The sequence below is a fragment of the Pleurodeles waltl genome, chromosome 1_2 (genome assembly GCF_031143425.1).
Source record: "Pleurodeles waltl isolate 20211129_DDA chromosome 1_2, aPleWal1.hap1.20221129, whole genome shotgun sequence".
Lineage (NCBI taxonomy): Eukaryota > Metazoa > Chordata > Amphibia > Caudata > Salamandridae > Pleurodeles > Pleurodeles waltl.
Window position 1 is genome coordinate 1,295,625,344 of NC_090437.1, and position 25,941 is coordinate 1,295,651,284.

At 42.7% G+C, this 25,941-nt stretch overlaps 1 protein-coding gene across 2 annotated transcripts in view; it reads left to right on the plus strand.

The window, feature by feature from the left end:
• SIGLEC1 (sialic acid binding Ig like lectin 1) overlaps positions 1 to 25,941 on the plus strand; it is a 278,498-nt gene that overhangs the window by 164,876 nt on the left and 87,681 nt on the right. For both annotated transcript variants that reach the window (XM_069205241.1, XM_069205252.1), the window contains 2 exons: positions 9,313 to 9,567; positions 13,244 to 13,543. In XM_069205241.1, coding sequence (XP_069061342.1) covers positions 9,313 to 9,567; positions 13,244 to 13,543 — 555 coding nt within the window. The remainder of the gene's footprint in view (positions 1 to 9,312; positions 9,568 to 13,243; positions 13,544 to 25,941) is intronic.

Genomic DNA, 25,941 nt, shown 5'->3' on the forward strand with positions numbered 1-25,941 from the left:
GTGAGATGCTCCAGAGAACCCTGGTGCCTGAGAACACTAAAAAGTACATGCAGTGGGTAACCATTAATGAACAGAGGGTGGAGGCTCCAAGAGACACAGGAGCCAGTGTGACTACAGTGAGGAGTCACCTGGTGTCTGAAGAGAAGAGAGATCCCTGTGTACTTCACCAAGTAGTTGCAGTGGACAACTCAGAGCGCCTGTGCAGAGTGGCACAGGTACCCTTTGAATGGGGTGGGGGTCTCAGGTTCCTTGAAGGTATCTGAGAGTCCAACCATGCATGTGGATTGTTTGCTTGCAATGACCTGGAGGATTCCCCTTGGAAGGAGGTAGAATACAGGTCAGACTTGGAGATGTTGGATCTGCCTGGGTGGGTATGCATATCCACCAGGTCAATGGCAGCCGGTCAGGGTGGAAAGACGTCCCTGGAGCCTGAAACAGTGGCCTAGGAGACAGCCAAAAAGAGGAAGGGCAAGGGGCGCGGGAAACAGGCCCCAGAAGTTCCCACAGTCCGGGAGGAGGCGGAGCCTGTGGGTGACACCCTGGAGCCTACAGGGGAACAGGTGGTTCAGCTGGGGGAGGTCCCTGAACTGTCACAGTGGCAACAGGAAGGGGGACCCACCAGGAAGGCATTCTGTGAGGCACAGAGGACATGCCCTACTCTGGTGGGTTTGCTTCAGCAGGCTGCAGACCAGGCGGCTGGCAAGGAACCAAGATCTCACCTGAGTTATTGGGAGGACGGCCTCCTGTATAGTGAACCTAAGGTTGCTGAGCCTGGGTCAGCCCGTGTGCTGGTTGTACCCCAGTGCTTCAGAGCCTTTCTACTGGGTCTGGCTCATGATGTGCCTTTCGCTGGACATTTGGGGCAGGACAAGACCTTTGAACGGCTTGTCACCCACTTTTACTGGCCCCTAATGCGCAGGCACTCGGATGCTCATTGTAGGTCTTGCCCAACTTGTCAGGCAAGTGGCAAGAGTGAGGGGAAATGCAAGGCTCCCCTCCAACCTTTTCCAGTGGTTAGTACCCCCTTTGAAAGGGTCGGTATTGACATTGTGGGGCCTCTGGATCCCATGGGCAACAGGTTCATCCTGGTCTTGGTGGACCATGCCACCCGGTACCCAGCAGCCATTCCTCTGAGATCAATAACTTCCCCTGTGGTGGGTCGTGGGTTGATGGGGATTTTTACCTGCATGGGGTTCCCCAAGGAAGTGGTATCTGATAGGTGTACCAACTTCATATCTACTTATATGAAGTCTCTGTGGAAGGAGTGTGGGGAAACGTATAAGTTCACCACTCCTTACCACCCTCAAAGCAATGGTCTGGTTGAGAGATTCAACCGCACCTTAAAAGGCATGATCATGGGCCTATCAGAGCCCTTGAGGTGGAAGTGGGACATCCTCTTGCCATGCCTTCTGTTTGCCTACAGGGAGGTGCCTCAAAAAGGGCTTGGATTTAGTCCTTTTGAGTTACTGTACGGCCACCCTGTCAGGGGACCTTTCAGTCTGGTGAAGGAGGGCTTAGAGAAAGCCCCTAGTAAACCTCCCCAGGATGTACAGGGAGTGCAGAATTATTAGGCAAATGAGTATTTTGACCACCTCATCCTCTTCATGCATGTTGTCTTACTCCAAGCTGTATAGGCTCGAAAGCCTACTACCAATTAAGCATATTAGGTGATGTGCATCTCTGTAATGAGAAGGGGTGTGGTCTAATGACATCAACACCCTATATCAGGTGTGCATAATTATTAGGCAACTTCCTTTCCTTTGGCAAAATGGGTCAAAAGAAGGACTTGACAGGCTCAGAAAAGTCAAAAATAGAGAGATATCTTGCAGAGGGATGCAGCACTCTTAAAATTGCAAAGCTTCTGAAGTGTGATCATCGAACAATCAAGCGTTTCATTCAAAATAGTCAACAGGGTCGCAAGAAGCGTGTGGAAAAACCAAGGTGCAAAATAACTGCCCATGAACTGAGAAAAGTCAAGCGTGCAGCTGCCACGATGCCACTTGCCACCAGTTTGGCCATATTTCAGAGCTGCAACATCACTGGAGTGCCCAAAAGCACAAGGTGTGCAATACTCAGAGACATGGCCTAGGTAAGAAAGGCTGAAAGACGACCACCACTGAACAAGACACACAAGCTGAAACGTCAAGACTGGGCCAAGAAATATCTCAAGACTGATTTTTCTAAGGTTTTATGGACTGATGAAATGAGAGTGAGTCTTGATGGGCCAGATGGATGGGCCCGTGGCTGGATTGGTAAAGGGCAGAGAGCTCCAGTCCGACTCAGACGCCAGCAAGGTGGAGGTGGAGTACTGGTTTGGGCTGGTATCATCAAAGATGAGCTTGTGGGGCCTTTTCGGGTTGAGGATGGAGTCAAGCTCAACTCCCAGTCCTACTGCCAGTTCCTGGAAGACACCTTCTTCAAGCAGTGGTACAGGAAGAAGTCTGCATCCTTCAAGAAAAACATGATTTTCATGCAGGACAATGTTCCATCACACGCGTCCAAGTACTCCACAGCGTGGCTGGCAAGAAAGGGTATAAAATAAGGAAATCTAATGACATGGCCTCCTTGTTCACCTGATCTGAACCCCATTGAGAACCTGTGGTCCATCATCAAATGTGAGATTTACAAGGAGGGAAAACAGTACACCTCTCTGAACAGTGTCTGGGAGGCTGTGGTTGCTGCTGCACGCAATGTTGATGGTGAACAGATCAAAACACTGACAGAATCCATGGATGGCAGGCTTTTGAGTGACCTTGCAAAGAAAGGTGGCTATATTGGTCACTGATTTGTTTTTGTTTTGTTTTTGAATGTCAGAAATGTATATTTGTGAATGTTGAGATGTTATATTGGTTTCACTGGTAATAATAAATAATTGAAATGGGTATATATTTGTTTTTTGTTAAGTTGCCTAATAATTATGCACAGTAATAGTCACCTGCACACACAGATATCCCCCTAACATAGCTAAAACTAAAAACAAACTAAAAACTACTTCCAAAAATATTCAGCTTTGATATTTATGAGTTTTTTGGGTTCATTGAGAACATGGTTGTTGTTCAATAATAAAATTAATCCTCAAAAATACAACTTGCCTAATAATTCTGCACTCCCTGTATTTAGTTACATGCTGGCCTTCAGAAACCAGACTGCCCACTTCAGAACTCTCGCACAAGAGAACCTAGAAGCAAGCCAGGAAGACATGAAACAGTGGTATGACCAGAATGCCACTCTGGTTGAGTTTCAGTCTGGGCAAAAAGTGTGGGGAATGGCGCCAGTGGAGCCTAGGGTGCTCAAGGACAAGTGGACTGGGCCATTTGAGTTGGTGGAGCGCAAGAGCGAAGTCACCTACCTGGTGGACTTGCGGACTCCCAGGAACCCTTTAAGGGTCCTGCATGCGAACCGTCTCAAGCCATACTTTGAGCGGACTGAATTGCTCGTAGAGACAGATGATGGGGTGGAGCAAGAGAGTGAGCCTCTTCCTGACCTCCTGTCTGCTGGAGATAAAAATGGGTCTGTGGAGGGAGTGAACCTCTCCTTGACCGACGGAACAACAGAGGAACTGTCGCCAGGTATTGGGTCAGTTTTCCTCCCTGTTATCCTTGATCCCCGGGGTCACACTTGTGTACACATGATGTGAATACTGGGGACAGTCCACGCATTAAACAGAAGGTTTACAGGGTGATTGATAAGGTCAGGGCCAGCATCAAAGATGAGGTGTCTAATATGTTATCCCTAAGGGTAACTGAGTTTTCTAACAGTCCTTGGGCCAGCCCTGTGGTCTTGGTCCCAAAGGCTGCTGCTCCTGGTCCCACTCCAGAACTCCGGTTGTGTGTGGACTACCGGGGTCTCAATGCGGTCACCAAAACTGACACGCCAAATACCTCAGCACATTTGATTTGACGTCTGTGTATTGGCAAATTGCCCAAACTGAGGGGGCCAAAGAGAGGTCAGCATTTTCTACCCCAGATGTACACTTCCAGTTTAAAGTGATGCCATTTGGGGTGAAAAATGCCCCTGCCACATTTCAGAGGTTGGTCAAGGAGGTGTTGACTGGGCTGGATGACTTCAGCATGGCGTACCTGGATGACATTGCAGTGTTCAGTTCCACTTGGGAGGAACACTTCCAGCACCTCTGCAGAGTGTTGGAGGCCCTGCAGAAGGCAGGCCTCACTATTAAGGCCAGTAAGTTCCAAATAGGGCAGGGTTCAGTAGTGTATTTGGGACCTCAGGTAGAGAGTGGCCAGGTGGCACCCCTACAGCCAACAATTGACACCATTCTGGCTTGAGAGCCTCCCAAGACTCAGTCTGAGATGGGGGCCTTTTTAGGTCTCACAGGCTATTACAGGAGGTTTGTCAAGGTATATGGCACCAGTGTGGCCCTTTGAATGAGTTGACTTCCAAGAAGCAACCAAAGAAGGTGATCTGGACAGAGACTTTTGATGCCCTGAAGTCTGCCATGTGAACAGCCCTGTGCTGAAGGCACCTGACTACTCCAAGGAGTTTGTTGTGCAAACAGACGCCTTATAGCATGGTATAAGAGCAGTACTCTCACAGTGTAATGAAGAGGCTAGATTAACCTATAGCCTTCATTGGAAGGAGGTTACTTCCCAGGGAACGTAGGTGGAGTGCAATAGAGCATGAACCTTTTGCTGTGGTCTGGGTGCTGAAGAAGCTAAGACCCTACTTGTTTGGGGCTCACTTCCGGGTTCAGACCGACCACAGACCCCTAAAAATGGTTAATGCACATGAGGGGTGAGAATCCAAAACTGTTGAGGTGGTCCATTTCCCTACAGGGAACACCACCCTGGTACAGAACATGCCAATGCTGATGGTCTGTCCAGATTCTTCCTCCTTAGTGATGAGAACTCCCATGAGGTTGGGTAGTTGCTCCCCACTTTCAGCTGGGGGGACACATGTTAGACTTGGCATCCTTGGTGTGGTCTCCCCTAACTTGTTGCCTCTGTTCCCCAGGTTGCTGATGTGTGCTGGACTCTGTTTTTTGCTGTTTTTGATATTCGGGGCACTTTACCACTGTTATCCAGTGCTAACATGCAATTGCTGCTATGTAAAATGTATGTGTAATTGGCTTTACAAGATTGGTATATTTGATTTACTAGTAGGTCCCTAGTACAGTGCACTAGAAATGCCTAGGGCCTGTAAATCAAATGCTACTAGTGGGCCTGCAGCACCGGTTGGGCCACACACGAGTAGCCCTGTAAACATGGTTCATACCTGCCACTGCAGAGTCTGTATGTGCAGTTTTAAACTGTCAATTTGACTTGGCACGTGTACCCACTTGCCAGGCCTAAACCTTCCCTTTTCATACATGTAAGGCATCCCTAAGATAGGCCCTAGGTAGCCCCATGGGCAGGGTGCAGTGTATGTGTTAGAAATGGGGTCTTTGGTTGGCAGTCAGGTTACCCCCTGTCCAAGCAAGGACCCTCACTCTAGTCAGGGTAAAGGAGAATCACCCTCAGTTAACCCCCGTTCACCCCCTTGGTAGCTTCGCTAGAGCAGGCAGGCTTAACTTCAGAAGCAATTTGTAAAGTATTTGTACCAACACACACAGTAATACAGTGAAAACACTACAAAATGGACACCAGTTTAGAAAAATAGGTAAGATTTACCTAAATCAAACAAAACCAGAACAACAAAAATCCAACATACACAAGTCAAGATATGATTTTTAGAAATAATAAGAATCTTAATCCTTAGGAAACAGTGAGAATGCTGTTGTTACACAAAGTACCTGGTTAGCATGAAAAATAAAGCCGCACAGGCGAGCGTGCATTGGAAAAGGGTAGCTATGCGTCGATTCCTTACTCGCAAGTGAGGCCATGTTTTGTTTCCTTCTCCGGTTGGGTCGGTGATGCGTCATTTTTCTCCCTTGAAAGAGAGTGATGCGTCGATTTCCGGACGGGGCACCTCGGATCCGCGTAGATTCGGGTTGACTTGGACGCCCAGGGACGATGCGTGGAAAATCCAGTTGCACAGTATCAGAAAACCGCGCTGCGTGGGGTTTGAGTCGATATCAGCCTCTGTAAGCGGGTGTTGTACGTTGTTTTTCCAGCTGCGATGCGTCAGTCTCCCAGCCGCGATGCAGGTGGAGCGTCGATCTTAGCGGCAAAGTCAGCAGTGCATCGTTTATCAGCCTCATTGTGGAAGGTGCATCAAAAAGTTCCCCACACAGCGTTCTGTGCGTGGATTTTCAGTTCTTGTCTGCCAACTTCACCTTTCAAGGGCCCAGGGACTGGATAGGGCACCACTTAGCAGGGCAGGAGTCTCAGCAGAGAGTCCAGGTGCTGGTAGGGGAAGTCTTTGGTGGCTCTGAGACTTCAACAACAGGAGGCAAGCTCAGTTTAAGCCCTTTGAGATTCTTCTCAAGCAGGAATGCACAACAAAGTCCAGTCTTTGTTCCCTTTCATAGGCAGAAGCAGCAACTGCAGGATTGCCCAACAAAGCACAGTCACAGGAAGGGGCAGCACTTCTCCTCAGCTCTTCTACTTGGCAGAGGCTCCTCTTGAATCCAGAAATGACCTTGTATGGGTAGACTTAGTGCTCGCAACAGGAAACAGCCCACAGGGTAACATGGACGCAGCACATTTTTCTACCCAAAACTGACCCTCTTTTTTCAATGTGGATAGCTCTAGATTTTGGACCCTAGCTTAACTGGCACCTAGGGGAACCTAGCCAACCTGTAAAAAAATTTAAACTAGACACCTAGGGATATCGAGGGTGGGTTGATTTGTGTGGCTCTCACCACTTTTTGTTACAGAGGATCCCTTGCAAACCTCAAACTTTGACTTAAAAAATATATTCTCCTCATATTTCTGTGAAGTTCTGGAATCCCCCGGGAGCCACAAACTTCCTTTCACCCGGCATTGCCCCAAGTCTCCTGATAAAAATTTTAAAAAACTTATTCATGCATGGCACTGATACTCATTTGGAGTAAACAGTACAAAAACGTTTTTCTTTACCAAACACATGCAACTATACAAACTGCAGGTCCACAAGTGCCGAAACCACAAGCAGGAGTCACAGCAAATAAATCAAAAGCTATACATTAGAAAAAAAGGAGAAAACAAACATTATGGTCACAAATGCATATGATGCGCCAGTCCACATACACCCCACCAGGCAAGCACTAGTCTACACATACCGCCAGACAAGCCCCAGTCTACACACACCGCCATCCAAGCACTAGTCCACACATGCTGCCAGCCTAATGCCAGCACACACACAGCCAGCCAAATGTCAGTATACAGATGGTCAACCGAACTCTAGCGCACCAAATATTCAGAAACCTTTCCTGGCAGAACATAAATCACCAGTTATCCTGACATTTTTATTGTTGCCCGAAAATTGCTGGAGGCAGGGGGCTGCAGCAGTTACTTTTAAAACCATAATATACTTGCACAAACAGAGCCCCCACCCCAAGTCAGCACCCGGTGCTGTGGCACCGGTCGCACCAACCCAGATCCGGCCCTATTTTTTCATTAACATAGCTCTGAATACAAAAGCTCCTTTTATTTAAAACCTTTGCTCCTCTTATTGGCTTCTTGCAATGTGTAAACATGATTTGTGTTTTCAGTTACAACAAGAATGGTTGTCGTACACCTTATAGGAGTGTTTAATATTCAGAAGGTGAATGCATGCATGAATATCCTTTTATCAACAGAGGTGCATGTTTCTGTTCTCAGTCAATAAATAGAATGGTATTCAGGGTGATACCGTCGGTGGACAGCGTTTCTTGGCTATCGGCACATGGGTATTTATATTGACGAATCTGCTATGACTCGAGGGGTGCTGACTCCAAGATGAATAAGTATATATTTATTTGCAATCTATGTTCCAGGTAATCAGCTTTATGGCAATGCTGCTTAGTCATTCAGAAGAGCTCTGGTCGACTTTCTCTGGGGAAACCAAGGGAGTGAGACACTGTGGTAGCAGCGTTTCCCATGTCCATGCGTGATGTGCTGCTCCAGTCCAGTGTTTTTCTTTGAATTCTGGGACTTGTGGTCTTGGTTATTATGTTATAAAAGAAGACTTCAAGTCCCAGAATTCAAAGGAAAAATCTGGACTGGAGCAGCACATCACCCATGAACCTGGGAACCTTGGCAGCAGTGTTAGTGCCCCACACAGTGCTGGTGGGAGGGTGTGTATATACAAAACAATTTAGCCTTTCACGCAATGCAACGCAGCAAGGCAACTTGCTGCTCTGCGTAGTTTGACATGGAGAGAGCAGAAATAAAGATATTTCTCCTTGTTACACTTCTCTCGGGTAGGCGCACCATTATAGCGCAAGCCTCGGCATATTGCCTGCAGTAAATCTAGGTTTGCATCAAAATACAAGGCTGGATGCGTGGGAACACCCATGCTCCACTCATACACCTATCTCACTCTGTTTTTTATTAAACAAAATTGCAAAGCCACGCAAGGTGACGCAAATCGACCGTTGAGTAGCTTTGTATATCTCCACTAGCATTGAGCGTTATGGCTGTGCCAAAATAGTGGTGCAACCATGACGCATAATGTTAGTAAATATAGGCCCTAATGTCTTCTACTCAATGTGTAATCTAGTTGCTAGAATCAGGGGACCTTTTTGTGTCACGTTAACTACTGTTATTGGTTCCAATTATGAAACCGGATGGTAAATATGGCGGGAAGAGACTAGCTGGAAAACCATTACTTGTCGCCCTTTCTGTCATATTTAGATAACCTGCTGATCAGTTGAACAACCGGCAGAAAACACTATTCCTGGTGGAAGTCCCACCAGCATTCTCCAGCAGAGGCACTGTGCTGCAGGCATATGTGAGAATTACAGGGAGATGCTCTGTTTACCAGGATGGCTCCCCTTACTAACACTTCTGGCCTGATTACGACCTTGGCGGAGGGGATTAGTTATCCTGTCTGCCGATTTGCAAGTTTCATAGGATATAATAGAACTTGTAATATGGTGGAAGGGATATCCGTCATGTTTGTGACAAAGTAATCCCCTCCGCCAAGGTCGTAATCAGGCCCTTCGTCTCACGGTAACACGTGTTCAAAACGGGGCAGAGAATCAAGGTCAATATTGCAATGCAGTGGAGCAGTGGACATCCCTGAAATCCAAATTAAGAGTAAGCGGGAAAAGGCTGAACAGAAAATATTATGGAAATAAAAGATGTAAATAAAAGATAGGTGTCAGTGACAATAAATACATCAATTATTTGTAATATTAATAATTAAGCTACACGAATTGAAACCACATCACATTTCTGTCTTTTGTTACTCTGGAAGTAGTGTTGGCTAATCTGCTTTATTCGTGTGCAGCAGCAAGAGTTCTGGTTATGCCACCCACGGACATCCAGGAAGGTGATACAGTGACCCTCACCTGTGAGGCCACGAGCAGTGTGCAGGATGAGGTGAGCTATATCTGGTACAAAAACAGCAGATGGTACCTGGAAGACTCCGTAAACTCCCTCGTGTTTCAGCAAATCCGTAGCCACGACACAGGATTCTATCACTGCCGGGCTCGCGACAAGGATGGGAGCAGCACATCGCCCTCTGTCAATGTACAAGTGCTTTGTGAGTTTGTGTTCTCTATTTAAAAATTCACACACACATTGCTTATATTCGCTTATTGGTTTTATGCAGATTGCACAATATGTTCCTATATTGTAATCTCTGACTTCTGGTGACATTTACCCCAGTAGTTGTTTGTAGGTTACCTGGGCTTAAAGCCCGCCCATTGCTTTCCATTGGCTTGTTTTATTGTCAATCTTATTTGCTTGCTTACTATTTAATGGCTTTCCTTGTTTCAGCTTGTCCATTTAGTGTTTGTCACTTCCATGGAGCATACTCTCTTTACCATTTCTTTGATTGGCTGACTTCTTTTTTCTTCTGCTCACTTTTGAGGAACTATTTTTTTCTTTTTGTTGAAGCACTCCATGAGCAAGCAAGTGTTTTCCATCTGTCTACCTCGTGTGCTTTTTTCTCCTTTGGTTCTCTTTCGCCCATACACATCTCTCCTCTCACCAGCACTCATGTAGCTCTCTCTGGCCTGTGTGCTTCCTCCACTGCACTCCACTGTGCACTTTCACCCATGTTTTATCCCTTTGCTTCTCTGATCTCTCCCTTGCATGCGTGTTGAAAGCATGTGTGTGCCTACAAAATCATGCAGCTGCTGCACCATTGCACTCTTTGTTAGCCATACTGCACTGCACCCACAGTGCTGTACAGCATGGCTAAAAACATTGGCAACATAAGGAATTCCGTAGACGAGACCAATTGGTTAGCCAATGCTTGTCCCCTCTGCTGCAGTGTGCAAACAGGTATTCACTCAGGAAGACTCCAACATTCAGCATTTAGCTACTGCCTGTCCCTGCGGTCGAGGAGAGGTGGGCTGTCTCTACTCTTTAAATTTAAATGTAGTGACAGTCCGCCATCAGTGAGCTGCACTACCTAGGAGGAAGGACGTCACTGCAAGAGACACATCAGTAACTCAGAATAGCACCCCAACCTGTGGTAGAGTACCCCTGTAGCCTGAGCTTCTAAGCTACACCACAATCAGTGCTGCAGGCGCACTAGTAGCATTTAATATACAGGCCCTGGGCACTCACTGTGCACTTTACTAGGGACTTACAAGTAAATCAAATATGCTAATCATTGAGACACCAATATTACCATGTTTTAGACCCAGAGCACATGCACTTTAGCACTGGTCAGCAGTGAAAAAGTGCACAGGGTCATAAAGCCAACAACAACAGGGTCAGAAAAAGAGATGGAGGAAGGCAAAAAGTCTGGGGATGACCTGCAGAAAGGGCCATTTCCAACAGAAGGCCAGTAGACACAAGGGGAGACTAAAAAACTGCAGTTTGGCATTGGTGAGGCACCAACCTGACTCCTTTCAAGATCTCATCCTCAGAGCAAATAGGTAACTTGAATAAAACATGAATGCCACTTTTCTCTATGGCCGCTTGTTGGGTGTTCTGACACCAGTCACCCACTTCCCTAGGCCCAGCCCTGTCTCCTCTGCAGCACATACCCTGCCTTTTCAGCGATGATCCCATTGTCCTAGGCAGGCCCTCACTTCACTTTTTCCAGACAGATTCTGCTTTAATTCATAGCCCTATACTGACTTCAAATTGTTCACCTTAGTGATAAATTCCAGTCTCCTGCATAGCATCTCTCAGCACTTTACTAGCTGCATGCTGGGGGTAGTCCTGCAAAGCACAGTAGACTGAAGACAATGTGAGGCAGACCACACACTTGTGAGGTGTACAGGTCGGCACCTCACCCACCCTGTGTCTGCACCAGATAGCTATGTAAAATGCTGACAGCACCTGGATGTTCGCTATTATGACAAAATGGTACCCATCTTTTGCCCACAGTAAAATCATGTTTTAAAAAGAAGTGCTGGAGCTGTCACACCAAGGTATTGACCTGTGCCCCAGCCTCAAAACAGGCCCAGCAACACTTTTTCAGCTGGGGGGTTACCCAAATCTGCCCCCAGGGGGACAGAAATCCCACTAGACATCAGGCATATTTTTTAGGAAAAAATATTGAGATGTGTGTGGCCGATTCAGGCATCAGGCTTATCCCTCACCCCTAAAGCCCCAACAGCCTTTGTGTCCCCTCGGGCCTGGAGCATCCCCATCGCAAGAGTGAGAAAATGTGAGTTATTTTGAGCATGGTTTTGACACATGAGCCAACAGAGATAGGGGAAATCCACATCTCTCACTTGCCATGGGGAATGGGGGCACTGTTCAGACTCTGGGTCAGATGGCAACCAGTGAACTCTAGGAACCATGAGCATTTCTGAAACATAGCGGCACAGGGGAATCCATGGTTGTGTTGCCAGCATGGATTCTGCTACTTTTTATCACCCAGAATGCCCTGCACACTTCAAACGCTGGCAGCATGTATTGTCTTCACAGTGCTATAGGGCAAAGTTCTGGAGTCTGTGGGGATCCACAAACTTCTTACCACCCAGCTTTTTGAGTTATAAAATGGACAACCACTTGTAAAAATAGACAAACTGGTCAAAAATTGTTTTTGTAAGTATTTGCTCCTGAAAACTGGGAAAATAGTCATCTTAACACAGAAAAACTTTGTTGATGCCTGTTTTTAGAAAGAAATATGTATTCTTGCTAGCACTTTTCCACATTTTTTTCAAAATAAACATAATTTTTCTAGACTTTGTCAGTTTTCCTGGCTTTCTCCAGGGAAACCCATAAACCCTGTGTACCCCTAGAATCACCAGTATGTGCCAAAAACTCCTCAACTAAATATGGATTTTATTCTTAGGAAAATGCCATTTATCTCACCTGTCAGGCTCAACCTGGTTATTCCGGGGGTGAGCATGTGTTCACATGCGGTGGCCCTAGCACTTTGACATGAGTAGTTTCTGTCCTGTGAATGGGTCATTAACCTAAATTTCCAGATACACAAAGGATTAACAATTCAAAACCCACTTAACAACATTTTAGTAACAGATATTTAAAAAAATGCTGAACTAATTTACAAAAATGTAATAGTTCTTTGTTCATGCCAACTCTGGTGTAATTCCATTCAGCAATCTTTGCTCCTATGTTATTTAAAGGTGAAAATCATGCATTTGAATTGCCCAGATAATTTTTATCTACCCTTTTAAATTTATGTCAGCCAGGAACCATTACAAATAGCCCTTAGAAGTTTCATGGTTAATTTGCTTTTGAAGGGCTGCAATCGTTAAAATAAACAATCTAAACACCACTAAAATTCCTAATCTAATACTTATGCTATGCAGATCCAATGCATCAATGCACTGCTCTAGACTTTACCCATGAACCATCTATGACATCACAGATAAGATCATAGATTACATCACTAATGACACCACACGTGCTATCATTATTGACATAAGAGATGGACACACCATATTATTTGATCGACCTCAAGGTGAAAGGAATCAGTGCTGATAGCTAACCTTCCTTCACATACATAACATACAAAATATTAGCAGCAGTACCACACTGTGAAATTATTAATCCTCACTGAGATTACATTGAGGATGGTTGTAAACCCACTAAAGAGAGGTCCTTGAATACATTGCATTGAGAGTAAACCCTGCACTACCATATTTTTAGCACAAGTTGGCAATCCACACTAGAATAATAGCTTTGGGGGTGGATTGCACACAGAAAAACATTTCTTGTCTCTCTGCTTATGTATTGAGGACATTGGTGTATGTGATCTAATCCTTCTGTCTTTGTTTTATCAGATGGACCAAGAAATCTGACTATGAGCTCTTTCTTAGAGATGCAGGATGGACAGTTGGGCATCATTCAGTGCTCTGTGGACAGCAACCCTCCATCTGAGATAGCGCTGTACAGAGATGATGCTCTGGTGGCTTCCACCAGCTCCCATGGCGCTCCCAGCCAGAGGCTCTCCATTGCACCTTCTCTTAACTCCTTGAAACTGGAAATTCGAAACATTATGTTCGAAGATGAAGGCACATACATGTGCTTCGCGAATAATACACACGGCAATGCGGAATCGCAACTAATTTTTTCTGCAGAAAGTAAGTGTCAATTTGACCCACTTATAGAGGATAGGACAGTGTATCGTTTATGCTTCTAGTAGTAGTTATAATTTGATCAATGGCTAACTTAGCAAAATTTGAAAATGGTAATTGTGGTTTAAACTTCAGAAAAGAAACAGTTATTTTTTTTTAATTATACTGCACTGTAGCAGACTCGTAGTTATATGTTGATAGGGAAGTATGCCTTTATTTCTGCATTTACATTTTTTTTCAACATGTTTCAGGACTTGAATTTGCATTAATAACTTCTTATTATTTGTACTTTATGCAGTAGTAACATAAGTACCTTGAATATAATGAAAATGTGCTTCAGTTGTCATGCAGGAAGTGAAATTGTATCTGGAAATGTTTAACGTTCAGTTAGGATTCCAGAGACCCACACAATATTCGAGGGACTGAATACACCTCACTGGTTCATGTATGATCTGTGCCAGATATGAACTTCTGCTGTGCACAGTATAGCGGCTTAGACTTAATTTGTAAAAGAATGAGTGTGATGCCTGAAGCTCTGCTCAGAAGCCTGCGGCCAGTGCAGTTAAATGTCGGTGTGCCAAATACCAAGGCTACGTACCTTTGAATCCACCTCAGGCCAATACCAGACACTCCCTGACCCACTATCGTTTCCCTTGCAGTTTCCTGCTTTCCCCAGTTATACTGGTTTTTCCTTCTTTCTCTTCCTCTGCCATTTGGCTTTCTACTTTTTTCCCTCTCTTGCTCTTGGTTGATGTCTGATGGAGAAATATAGGTGGTGGTCCCCAAAAATGAGTGCCGATGGCACCCACTGGTAACACTGGTTCTCATTAAGCACTGGGTATACCCTGCAAATAGTTTTATGCCATCACATTTGATTGTTTATAACAGTTTTAGAGAAAAGACCTGACTTGTTTTAAAATTCAAAATTAACTATTCATTCTTAAAATATCACAGTTGGGTCTTTAAATTAAATAGTATTCGTTTAAAAATGTGTCATGAGGCATTTGTCCACAAAACTACACACACAATAGTACACAGCACGATAATTCAAAATAAAATAAAAATTACAAGCATGATAAATAATGTAATAATACTAATATTCTTATACAAGAATGCCACACTTCATTATCTAAACATTATAAGATCCTTTTAATGGCTATTAAGAGCCAAACAACCCCAATAACAATATCCAAACTATTCATATTGGCTAAAAAAGTGATAGGAAGCTGTCTTGTATAGTCTATGTACTTTAAAAATAATGGTTTTAAGAACTTTTTCATCTGATGTAAAAAATTGGGTAATAACTTAATATGCAGCATGTAGAATGTTTAGTATTTAATATGCGAGGGCATAATCCCATTCTGTCTTTTAACATTGCAGAGAACTCTAGAACAGAATACAAAGGATTATATCCTATTGCCATTTTAATATTTCACAAAACTGAGGGCTGGGTAGGCAAAAAAGATAAGAGAATGTATTTTCACTATAATTTTCTAATATTGTTAAGGTAAAGGTGATAGAGGCTTTCCTCATATTCCTGTTTCAAATGTGTTTTCAATGCAGAGCATTTTAAAGCTTTCTTTGATGGGAAGAGTTCCCATGACTCAATACTGCCATATGCTTTATGTTTGTCTCTCTGATTATCACTTTTTGAAGAGACTTAGCCCACTTTCTTTCACTACATAGAGCTTCTTCCTAACAAAGACAGATAGTGTTTGATGCTCCTTAAAAGACAATTTACAGATAAACTTCAACAATCAAACTCCTGTAAATTCAGCCCGAGATTGAGATCCCATTTTCTAGCCTTCGTCCATTGAAAAAATGTAAAATACGTTTCCAACTTAAGCTTCCAATACTAGCCCAAATACTACCTCTAACTCATGAAGTACTTTTGGTAGACTTTTCATTTCAGTGCTTTTCATGAAAGGTTCTAACGAGTAACCTCCAAAGCTACAGCTACAGGTGAATTTTACTAAAGCTCCCAAAGTTAATAAGGCTCTATTATTTAATGAATTTTGGTGGCCATTCCAATATAGAGCTCTCATAAGGAACATACCCAAACACTTATAAGACTGTACTTCCCCAATTTTGATTTGAATTTGATTGATTGAGGGCATTTTAGCTCTAGAAGGACCTACAACAGACTGACCAAGGTAATGCAATAACAACATGGGAGAAAACAGCCAAGATTTTAACTGTTTGCAAAAGCTAAGCAGGTTTGGCTGGCTTTTAATGGAGAATGGCAAATTATTCCATACCTGGCAAATGCAATACACAAAACTGAGGCCGCCCCAGGAAACTTTCTTGGGGACAGAGATTAGATGGGAGGAGGCAGATCTTAGCCTTCTGCTTGGTTGATACCACCTACATTTCCTTGTAAGGTAGTGTCAGGTCCTATGCCATTCAAGGCTGAGTGCCGGACACCAACATATTTCTGGTAATTCTTTAAGGAGGGGGCAGCTGCAATTTTAACTTTGTCTAAAACCCAAAACGAATGTATTATATTCCTACCAAAAATCATTATTTTAGTGTTTTCTGTATAATGGGCCTGATCACAGTTTTAGGTGTTATTTAATGCACCTGATAACTAACCATGTCACGGGGTACGTTATTTATTCCTCAATGCCATCAGGGAGCCCCGCCACTCTGCGTCTGCTGCTCTCCTATCGAATTGATCAACGTTTTCTGAGAGAGCAGTCATCTGGGCCTGCAGCACCTCCACGAATAGGCTCATACGACGAGAACGGACTCACTCATTTTAACTTTGTCTGAAAGTTTGTGGTGGTGGTCCCACAAAATGTTGAGATCTATCATCACATCGTTGGTTTTCTCTTCAAACACTGTCCGTGTGGGGTTAATGGCTTCCAATACACAGTTGAGTTTCTCATGGACCACATAGTGGAAAGGAGCCAGGTACAGGTGTTGCTATATTATGGTTCCACCTCACATCACCTTTCCTCCGGTTCCGAGGATCATAACTCACCCCATTGGCTTCGCAGATCCCAATCAACCTTCCAGTCGATCAGGCCTCAGTCAGGTCAAGGTAGCTGGAGGCAGCTGCCTCTGTCTACCAGCAGTTGACTAGCTCTCTGGAGCGTCAGGCTGCACCACACCACCTCTCAGAGGGATTTCCTTCTCTAGAACCGGTTGCTCCTCGTGGATCCAAAGTCCTTCCTCTCCAGCGTCAGATCTCTTCGTCATTATGGAACAGATGTGGCTCAGCAGAGTCACCACCTTCCTTCTGGTTCCCTGCAAGTCCCTAAGCCTGGACTTGAACGCCAAAGCCCTTCCACGATGGTGCTCAGAGTGCGGGGCTCAAAAGTAGCCAACTGGTCCATTCCCTCTCAGGTTCATGCAGGGTGCGCCAGAGGCCACAAGAGCTCGCTAAAGAGTGGCCATCTTCCTGCACTGCTTGGCAACGCCGCTATCATGATGGATTGTCTTTAATTAAGTAAGCACTGGCAAAGCCAATAGGTCTAGTGTTGAGTACAATACTTTTGGGTTTGTCAATGCTTGTTTTGTTTGTGTCAATGTTTTTGCAAAACGTTATTGTTGAGAAACCTTCTAGGCCCTCATCAATCTAAAAAACATCTGGTTTAAGCAAAAATATTGTTTTGGTCTCAAAAAGCATAGTGCCATAGTTGTCCCTGACACTGAAGGAACCTACTTTGTTTGTGGATCTACTCCTTGTGAAAGGGTAGAATAATTTCATTCACAGTGACGTTAGCCAATGGGTAAAGTGGGCTGACCCAGCTGGCCCATGATGTATGCTGTAGTGAGCAGAATAAAAGTGTTAATGACACAACAACAGACCAATGGATGAAAAGAGGGGGGGGCTGAAAACCGTTATAACAGTGGTATCCATATAATTTTAGTAAAGTCACAATATCTTGGCTAACGCAAGACCTAAACAATGTGATGCTAGCAATGTTTTCAGGATTGCAATCAAAATGGTTGCTTATATGTAGAAGAGGAATTGGTTGGGCAAAAACAGTGGCTGTGGCACACAGGAGTGTGATGCAAATTCAGTGCTGGTGTCACTGAGGAATGTGAAGTATTTTCCTCTTTTTGTCCAGGCAGAGGAAATAGGGAGGGCCTTACATGGCACAGCTAGCAAAATTAACGTTATCAGTCCAGGAATAGTCACTGTATCTAGAGAATAAAATATAATGATAAAACGACAGCCTAACTAACAGAATCATGTTTATTATTGAAAAACCAATCTGAAGCTTAGCAAACTGCTTTTAATTCATAAGATTCTCTTTATAGTTCAAATGATGTATATGATCTATGAGTGTCCAGTTCCCCTAGGGCTCCAGAAGCTGTCTTTGAATGACCTTTCACAGATTCAACGTGTTCCTCAGTAGTCATATTGCTGGACAAATTCACCTCCAGATAACTATAACAAGTTACATTTTCTAATGGCTGGCTGTTGCATCTCCAGATGAAGGTCTGTTTACAACATCCTTTATGGAAAAGTACTTTTTTCTGATGTAAAATGTAAGTTATTAACTTTGGAGTGTCAAGAAAAAGTATCCACAGTACATTGTAACCCAATAGGGGTTAGATTGAAATGGATTGCAGCATCCACTTGTGTGACTCCTTTATGGAGTTTTGGTGGAAAACAACATACTTGACTGAAATTTCAGCTACGTTTGGGATAGAAATAAAAACAAATAACAAGAAATGAGAAGGGTTCCAAGATGTACCCTTGACTCAACCTATTTGGAGTTATAATCCATTTAGACAAAGCTCCATTTCACTTAGTTTTATTCAGGTTCAAGGGTGCTGTGAAGCGGAGGTGTTAGTCTTGATGGAGTTATTAGTATCCCCCATGTCATCATCATTTTCCAAAGGATCGTTCTATCAATTGAGTCAAAAGCTGACGAAGGTGAATATGTGACGCATAAAGTAGGGGACCTTTTTGGCTCACATAGTTTCTTCTAATGAGAATAATAGCCAATGTCAAATTGTGTGTTCTTTCCACCTATTACTCTTAGGGGGTGCACAAAAAAGATCTTTCCGTGGGATTTCCATCAAAGCTATTATTCAATAATTTTCTGTAAGGGATTCTTATGGGATCTGTATTTGTATGTAACAGGGGTGGTGTTCTCCATATGGCAAAATATAGGGAATACCTTACCATATGTATACTTTATCATATGGAGTTCTCCACAATCAGGACGGAGATATCCATATCGTAAAGTATAGGGAAGGAGTCCTTACACTTTACAATATGGACCCCGGTATGGAAAAGTACAGGAAACATTTCAGAAGTTTATTAATCTTGGAAAAAGTTAGTAGAAAAGTTCTAATATGAAATATTATTGCAAACTAATTTTATGTATTTATATTAAATATAGAGCTAAATAGAAAATGCTACGGGATTAATAACAATTGTAAATTAAATCTTTAATTAGTTACATATATTGCATAAAATTTAAATTATGTTGCTGGAATTTAAAATTCAAAAATATATCCCAATCCTTAAAAACATTTATTAAGCATTATTAAAAGTGATTTATTAAATTAATTAAAAATAATTTAATTGTAGTTTAATCAACATTAGAGTGATTTTAATTTTTTGAATAAAACAATAATTTTAATATTGTAAACTGTAATAATAAATATTTTTTATAAATTTATTTTAACATTGTCATTTCTATTTATATTTTGACTGTTTTAAATTAATTGAATAGGATAGTATTTCCTATTGTATTATACTTTAAGTCCCTACCTCCATTATTTTCTATAGGAGCTTTTCAGTGCCAGAAGTTGGCCATGCATGGTGCTGGATTTACTTCAGCTCTGAGCAGGAGAAATTTACTACTGTTTTTGGTCTCTTTTTTTCTGTAGTAACTTTAGAAGTGTGGTTTGTGAAGAGCAATGGGCTTACTATTTTTTGAGTGGGTACACGTCTGTCATTAGCCCCTCCGTACCCTCTCTAAACCCTTTCCTACTCTTCCATATTGCCCTCCCCTTTAGTTGTAAATATTTCCCATTTTCCAACCACTCCACCTGCCCTTCCCACATTTTGTACTGACACGTATACCCATGTGTGCATAGAGTCTGTTCTCAGGGGGGAGATCTCTGCACAGAAAAGTTAGTAGAGGCAGAGGCAGAACCTTCGCATGTATATCATTTTGTAGGTCGTTTGCAGTACTATTGTAATATTACAAAATGTACTACTGTTGTACTTTGATAATAGCCTAACCATAGGAGCAGACACTTCCTCAGTGTCATTACTGTTGAGTAAAGCCAATAGGGATTTGTGACCAGTTCAGATGTGAATATTAATTCCCAAATATAAATTTCAAACTGCGCGAAAGCCTAGGCACAAGCTAGGCCTTCTCTTTTAGTTGGGAATATCTTTTTTCTGCACTTGACAAAGGTCTAGGTGGAAATGGGATGATCTTTTTCATAACCATATATCTTCTTGGGTATAACAGCACCTAAATCCACACAGCTGACATCACAGAAATAATGCATGGGGAGTGACAAACGGAGTCAAGGGAGGTGCCACTAAAATGGATTTTGTCAATTTTTCAACAGCTATGCAATGTTCCTCATCCCATTGAACCTTTACTCCTTTTTTGAGAAGCAAAATGCAATGGTGTAGCAATCATGCTAAATGTGTCCACAAAGTGAGAATAACATTTACAGAGTCCTAAATAAGAACACAGTCTTTGTTTGAAGGATCATCCATTTTTTAATACTTACTTACTACTTACTTATGCCTACTACCGCTCATGGGGTATAGGCCATCAACCAGGACTCTCTAGCCATCTCTGTCCTTGGCTTTAATTTATTCTGACTACAGGTGTAACCCATCTTTTTGCATTCAGCCTCAAGGCCTCATCGCCAAGTGTTTCCTGGCCTTCCTCTTTTCCTTTTCCCTTGAGGGTTCCAGGAGAGGACTTGCCTGGTGTGTTAAGTGCGGGCTTGTGGAGGGTGTGGCCTATTCAGCCCAAGTGTCTTTTCATGATTTCTTCATGAAGAGGGAGTTGTAAAGTCTGCTGCCATTGGCCATGGTCGCTGAGGATGTTTGGCCAATGGATTAGGAGGATTTTCCTGAGACAGGAGTTGATGAAAGTCTGGACTTTGCTGGTGGTGGTCACTGTTGTCCTCTAAGTTTCTGCTCCATGCAGAAGGACCGATTTTACATTGGTATTAAAACGGTCGATCTTGGTTCGCAGCATTAAGTCCTTGGAGCTTTAGATCTTCTTTAGTTGAATGAAGGCAGCCCTTGCTTTGCCAATTCTTGCCTAGCGCTTGTGTGCCCTGCTTATATATGACACTGCACAGGTGGGTGAAGGCCTCATCCTCTTCCAGTGCATTGCCTGCAAGAGTGACTGCAGTTGTGCTAGCTGTGTTAGTCTTCACAATCTTGGCTTTTCCACTGTGGATGTCGAGGCCAGGTTGTGCTGATGAATCTGCCACATTGTAGATGCTTTCTTGCATCTGCAGATGTGTAAAAGAAACAGTGACATCAACCTGAAAGGAGGTGCTGGGTCCCAAGAAACACTAGCGTAAAGAATGGATCTTTACCGTCTCTCTCTGCAAATCCAAGCGAGAAAGCAAAAAGAAAGCTGCAGTTAACACCAGTCGAACAAGAGCAGAAAAGGTGAAAGCTCAAGGGGAATACACCAAAACCAACAAAGAAGCAAAGAGAAATTTAAGAACAGACAACTGAAGATTCATTGATGTTCCTGCTACACAGGCCCAGAAAGCAGCAACCCATGGACACTTGAAAGAACTCTAGGACATAACAAGGAAACTCTCCAGCAGATACAGCAAGTCAGAAAGACTTGTTAAAGACAAAGCTGGGAAGACAATCATGGATAACGAAGGCAAACAACAAAGTTCGGTGGAGCACTTTGAAGAACTGCTGAACCAGCCTGTGCTGCAGTCTCCCCTGACATAGAGCCAGCTGACCAGGACTTGCCAATCGACTGCAGCAGTCCTACCAAGGAAGAAATATGGAAAGCCATCAAGCATCTGTGATTTTGTTCAATAGCCTGAAGTAAATTCTGTTTGGGATGTATCCTGAGTGATTAAACATCCCAAACAGTCAATTTAATTAAGTAAAAGAATATGCATTTTTCTGTTTGCAAGATCTTCACTTTCCCTTGTAAAATTTGAAGTAATTGTGACAACCTGTAGTTATGTATTTCAACTGTGTTGACAAATATCAGAACGTCATCTTGAAAAACAATCCACCTTCCTTCTCCCAAGCCGAACATAAACTTTTGAAAGACTTTTTATTTTAAAAAAATGTATAAGCAAGAAATATAACTTTTTAGCACCAGCAACAATACACATTTGGAAGGGAACATGAATGTACTTAGCATTCCCACAATGGCAATAGCCCACTGCCAGTTCCATCTGTGTTCCCAAACCTTCCTGAGCACAACACATGACAGCGAAGAGTCGCCCATAGGTGTTCAGTGACTTCAATATGTTCTCCATGAACTCCATATTTTCCACCATTTCTTTGAGCAACCCCTGTCCTCATGTATATCATTTTTCAGCCAGCATGCACTAGTCAATGTCTTTTCCCCAGTTGCTGAGCAGTTCACTTACACTCCATTTTCTGGCCGTGTTTTGTTTCACCATGCATATTTTCAGATAATTAAGGACTGCGCCTCCTTCCTAATTATTCCATGGACATCAATTAGCAGAGCTACATGTTGACATGAGGAGATCCACAAAGACAGGCAAGAAGGAATAACACCTTTGATGTTTAGTAGCAGTTTACTCTAGGGAGAGCTACGCAAATGCTGCCACTCTCAACGGCCTCTCAGTCATTATCCCAACTGCCTCGTCTTGCGCTTGCACGTAGTCTAGGTGGCGCATGAGCTGTGTACAAGCAAACACCTGGTCTGGCAGTTCTCACGCTAAACGAATAACAATATACTGCACGAGCATTACACCACTGAGGATCGTGGCCGCACGTGTCCATCCTACAACATATCCTCATTTTTCACGAAATAGTGAAAAAATAAAACCGAGCAAAAAGTGCACTTAAACTCAACCATATAAGGAAATACTTCATTCAAAACAATCAAATGAAAAACTACAGTAATTAAAATATTGTTACACATATTATACATAATCTTTCATCTAGTGAGGTGACATTCTTTTGTGACCGCTTGCTCTATAAGTGTTACGAGACCCACTGTTTCTGTCATGACTGTGTGAATCCTGATGGAAAAACTATTGGAATTAAAAGCACAAATATCCTTCTCTGTTTAATTAAAATGTGGAGAAAAATCATTAGTGTTTTGTCGTGTCATATCCAAAGTTCTCAGCCTTAAATCAAAATAAACATTTGAAATAACAGGTGCTATAAATGACTTATTATACAATTTTCCCCCATCCACACAAACTGCTCTATCTCAAACAGCAACAATCCCTTTAAGATCACTGAATTTCAAAACCCCTTTTTTCATAAACTTGGAAATCTTCATTCTCACCATGTCACCAATTTTAAAATCCCTGAAACATACCCTCTTGAGTACATTGTAATTAGAACAAACTTTAACGTGTTTCATGATAACCATTTCATCAATTCTATATTTAAAAGTTAAACAATTTAAATCAGAAGTAGTATGTGTAATCCATTGAGTTTCCACAAGAATACATGGAGTATGACCCTAAGAGCTTGAAAAGGGGGAATGCCAGTAGTCGGGTGCTATGTAGCATGCTATGAAGATACCATGGCCTGAATGGCACGTTAAATAATAAACATTTTCTTCAAAGCTAACATAATTAGCCTGTTCGCTCTTTCGGCCAAACCATTTCCTTGTGGATGATAAAGACTTGTACCTTTATGTTCAATACCTGTTTCTGTGAGAAATTTCAACATCATTTCTGATGTGAACTGTACACCATTGCATGTAACCAAAGTATAAGGAAAACCCTCATGAGAAAAAAAATTCTTAAGAAAATGAATGATGTTCTCAGTGTCAGGAACCTTCGCAAATTGTACTTCATTCCACTTGGACCTATAATCAACCGACCAAAGCATACTTGTTGTTAAAGCATAAAAAGGACCTAAAACATGTAATGAAATTTTTCCAATTACTCTTAGGCAGATCAACTGCAATCATGGGAGAAGTTCTGACTACCAAATTTATATCAACCTTGTTGCAAATCTCACAAGTCCTTACTTTAAGTTCAACATCGAAATCCGTTTTTGGCCACCAGTGCGTTTCACATAGCTTTCTTTAGTCAAAGTGAAACCTAAATGGCTAGCATGAGACAAATCCATTAGTTTATTTTTCACTAAAGAAGGCGGAGCCAATTTCTCACCTCCTAGAAGGATTACATACTTTGAAACTGCACTCAACTCACTATCATCAGATAATGTTTTAAACCAACCTTCTTTAGAAATAGAAGTTTTGTCATTTAAAACAATTAAAGTTACAATCCACTCCTCATAATCCGTGTCTGACTGAACATCCTCCTTTACTACAGTAAACTTTGCAAGAAAATCTACTGTCTTATTTCTGCCACCTGGAACAAGAAAAATTGTAAAATTGTATTCAAGCAATTTTATGTAAAATCTGAACAATCCAGTGGCACGTTTTTCAGAATAGCCATATGTCATGTTCAAAATGTTTCTAAATTCCCCTACAGCCCATGTGCAAACTAACATTTCCTTTTGAATTACAGAATATGAAGGCTCAGATTCTTTAAAAACCAATGATGCAAAGGTCACAGTACTTTCAACATTGTTACACTTCTGGGTAACTACTGTCCCTAACCCTATTTCACTAGCATCCACAGGGCCAGACTGGGAACCCAAAGCAACAGAGGCAATTTTGTCGGACCAGCCGACAAGTGTGAGTACAAGTGTGAGACACTGATGATTTCCATATTGCAGTGCCTTTACAAAACCTACCCCAGTAACAAAATTGCCCCCCACCACTGCAAAACCAGCCCCCACCCCTCCAACCTCCTGGGAAAACACCTGATGCACCCTACGGCTGGTCCAGTCCTGGTGACACTTACAGGAAAACCAGGAACATATGGATGAAGAAAAGGAACGTGTAACAAATCAGATTTAGTTCACGAAAATGTGTCATGTTGTTGATAAATCCTAACAATGTCTTCTCTTTTTTTAAAAGACTACTGATCGGTTGAGCAATAGATACAAAATTTGGAAGAAATTTTGCATTAAGGTCTCACAATTAAATGAATGACATAAACTGTTCTTTGTTGATAGACTGAGGAGCTTCTTCAATTTATTTAGATAAACCTAGTTAGGGGCTCGAACACTGTGCACTAACAACATAACCTAGATACTTTAATTGGTTTAGACCAAAACTATATTTCTTTTGTCTGAGTCCAAATCCATTTAATTTTAGTTTCTCAAAAATGTCCTGCAATCTATCAATATGTTCCTGATGTTTGTTCCCAACTACCAATATGTCATCATGGAAAAATAAATACACCCTTCATGTAGCCTACGATTTTCTCCATAACTCTCTGGAAAATCGAGGTGGCAGAAGCCAAACCAAAAGGCATTCTCTAGGATTGAAAAGTACCATCCAGTGTAACAAATGCTGTTAAATAATGCGAAGAAAGAGCAAATAAACCCTGATGATAAGCTGCTCCTAAGTCTGATTTTTCTGCAAACTTTTGTACAATCCAGTTTGATCAATGATCTATTCTCGACAGAGGATGAGCATCAATCCAAATATTCATATTCAATGATCTAAGATCTATGCAAATGTGCAACTCTTTGTTTTTCTTTTTAGCAATGACACTAAGAGAAAGATAAGTAGAACTAGCAACAGATTTAATAAGATATTGGGGGTCTTACCGCCGGTTCTCTGCCTTCCGCCAGGGTCGTAATGACCCCCATTGTTTCTACATGCCATTTAAAGTCTGAGATAATTAATTTCTTGCACTCAATGGCCACTTCTTAACTTGTGCTTAAATGGTAATGCTCCTTCCTTCAGTTTAATGCTCAATTCAAGATCCTTTATAAGTCCTAATAAATTTTTAAAGAATCCATTGTCATCTTGCACAAAGATTTAGGGGGTCATTACGACCCTGGCGGAAGGCGGAGAACCGGCGCTAAGACCGCCAACAGGCTGGCGGTCTCCCTTCATGGAATTATGGCCATGGCGGTTACCGCCATGGTCATCCGCCGGTTCTCCGTTCCGCCCGCTAGGGCGGAGACGACCGCTGCGCTGGAGACCTGGGTCTCCAGCCCGGCGGCCGTCACTATACCGCCGCCGGTATTTTGACCCAGCTTACCGCCGTGGATTTCCTGCGGTTTGAACCGCCATGAAATCTATGGCGGTAAGCACTATCAGTGCCAGGGAATTCCTTCCCTGGCACTGATAGGGGTCTCCCCCATCCCCCACCCCGACTTCCTCCCCTACCCCCCC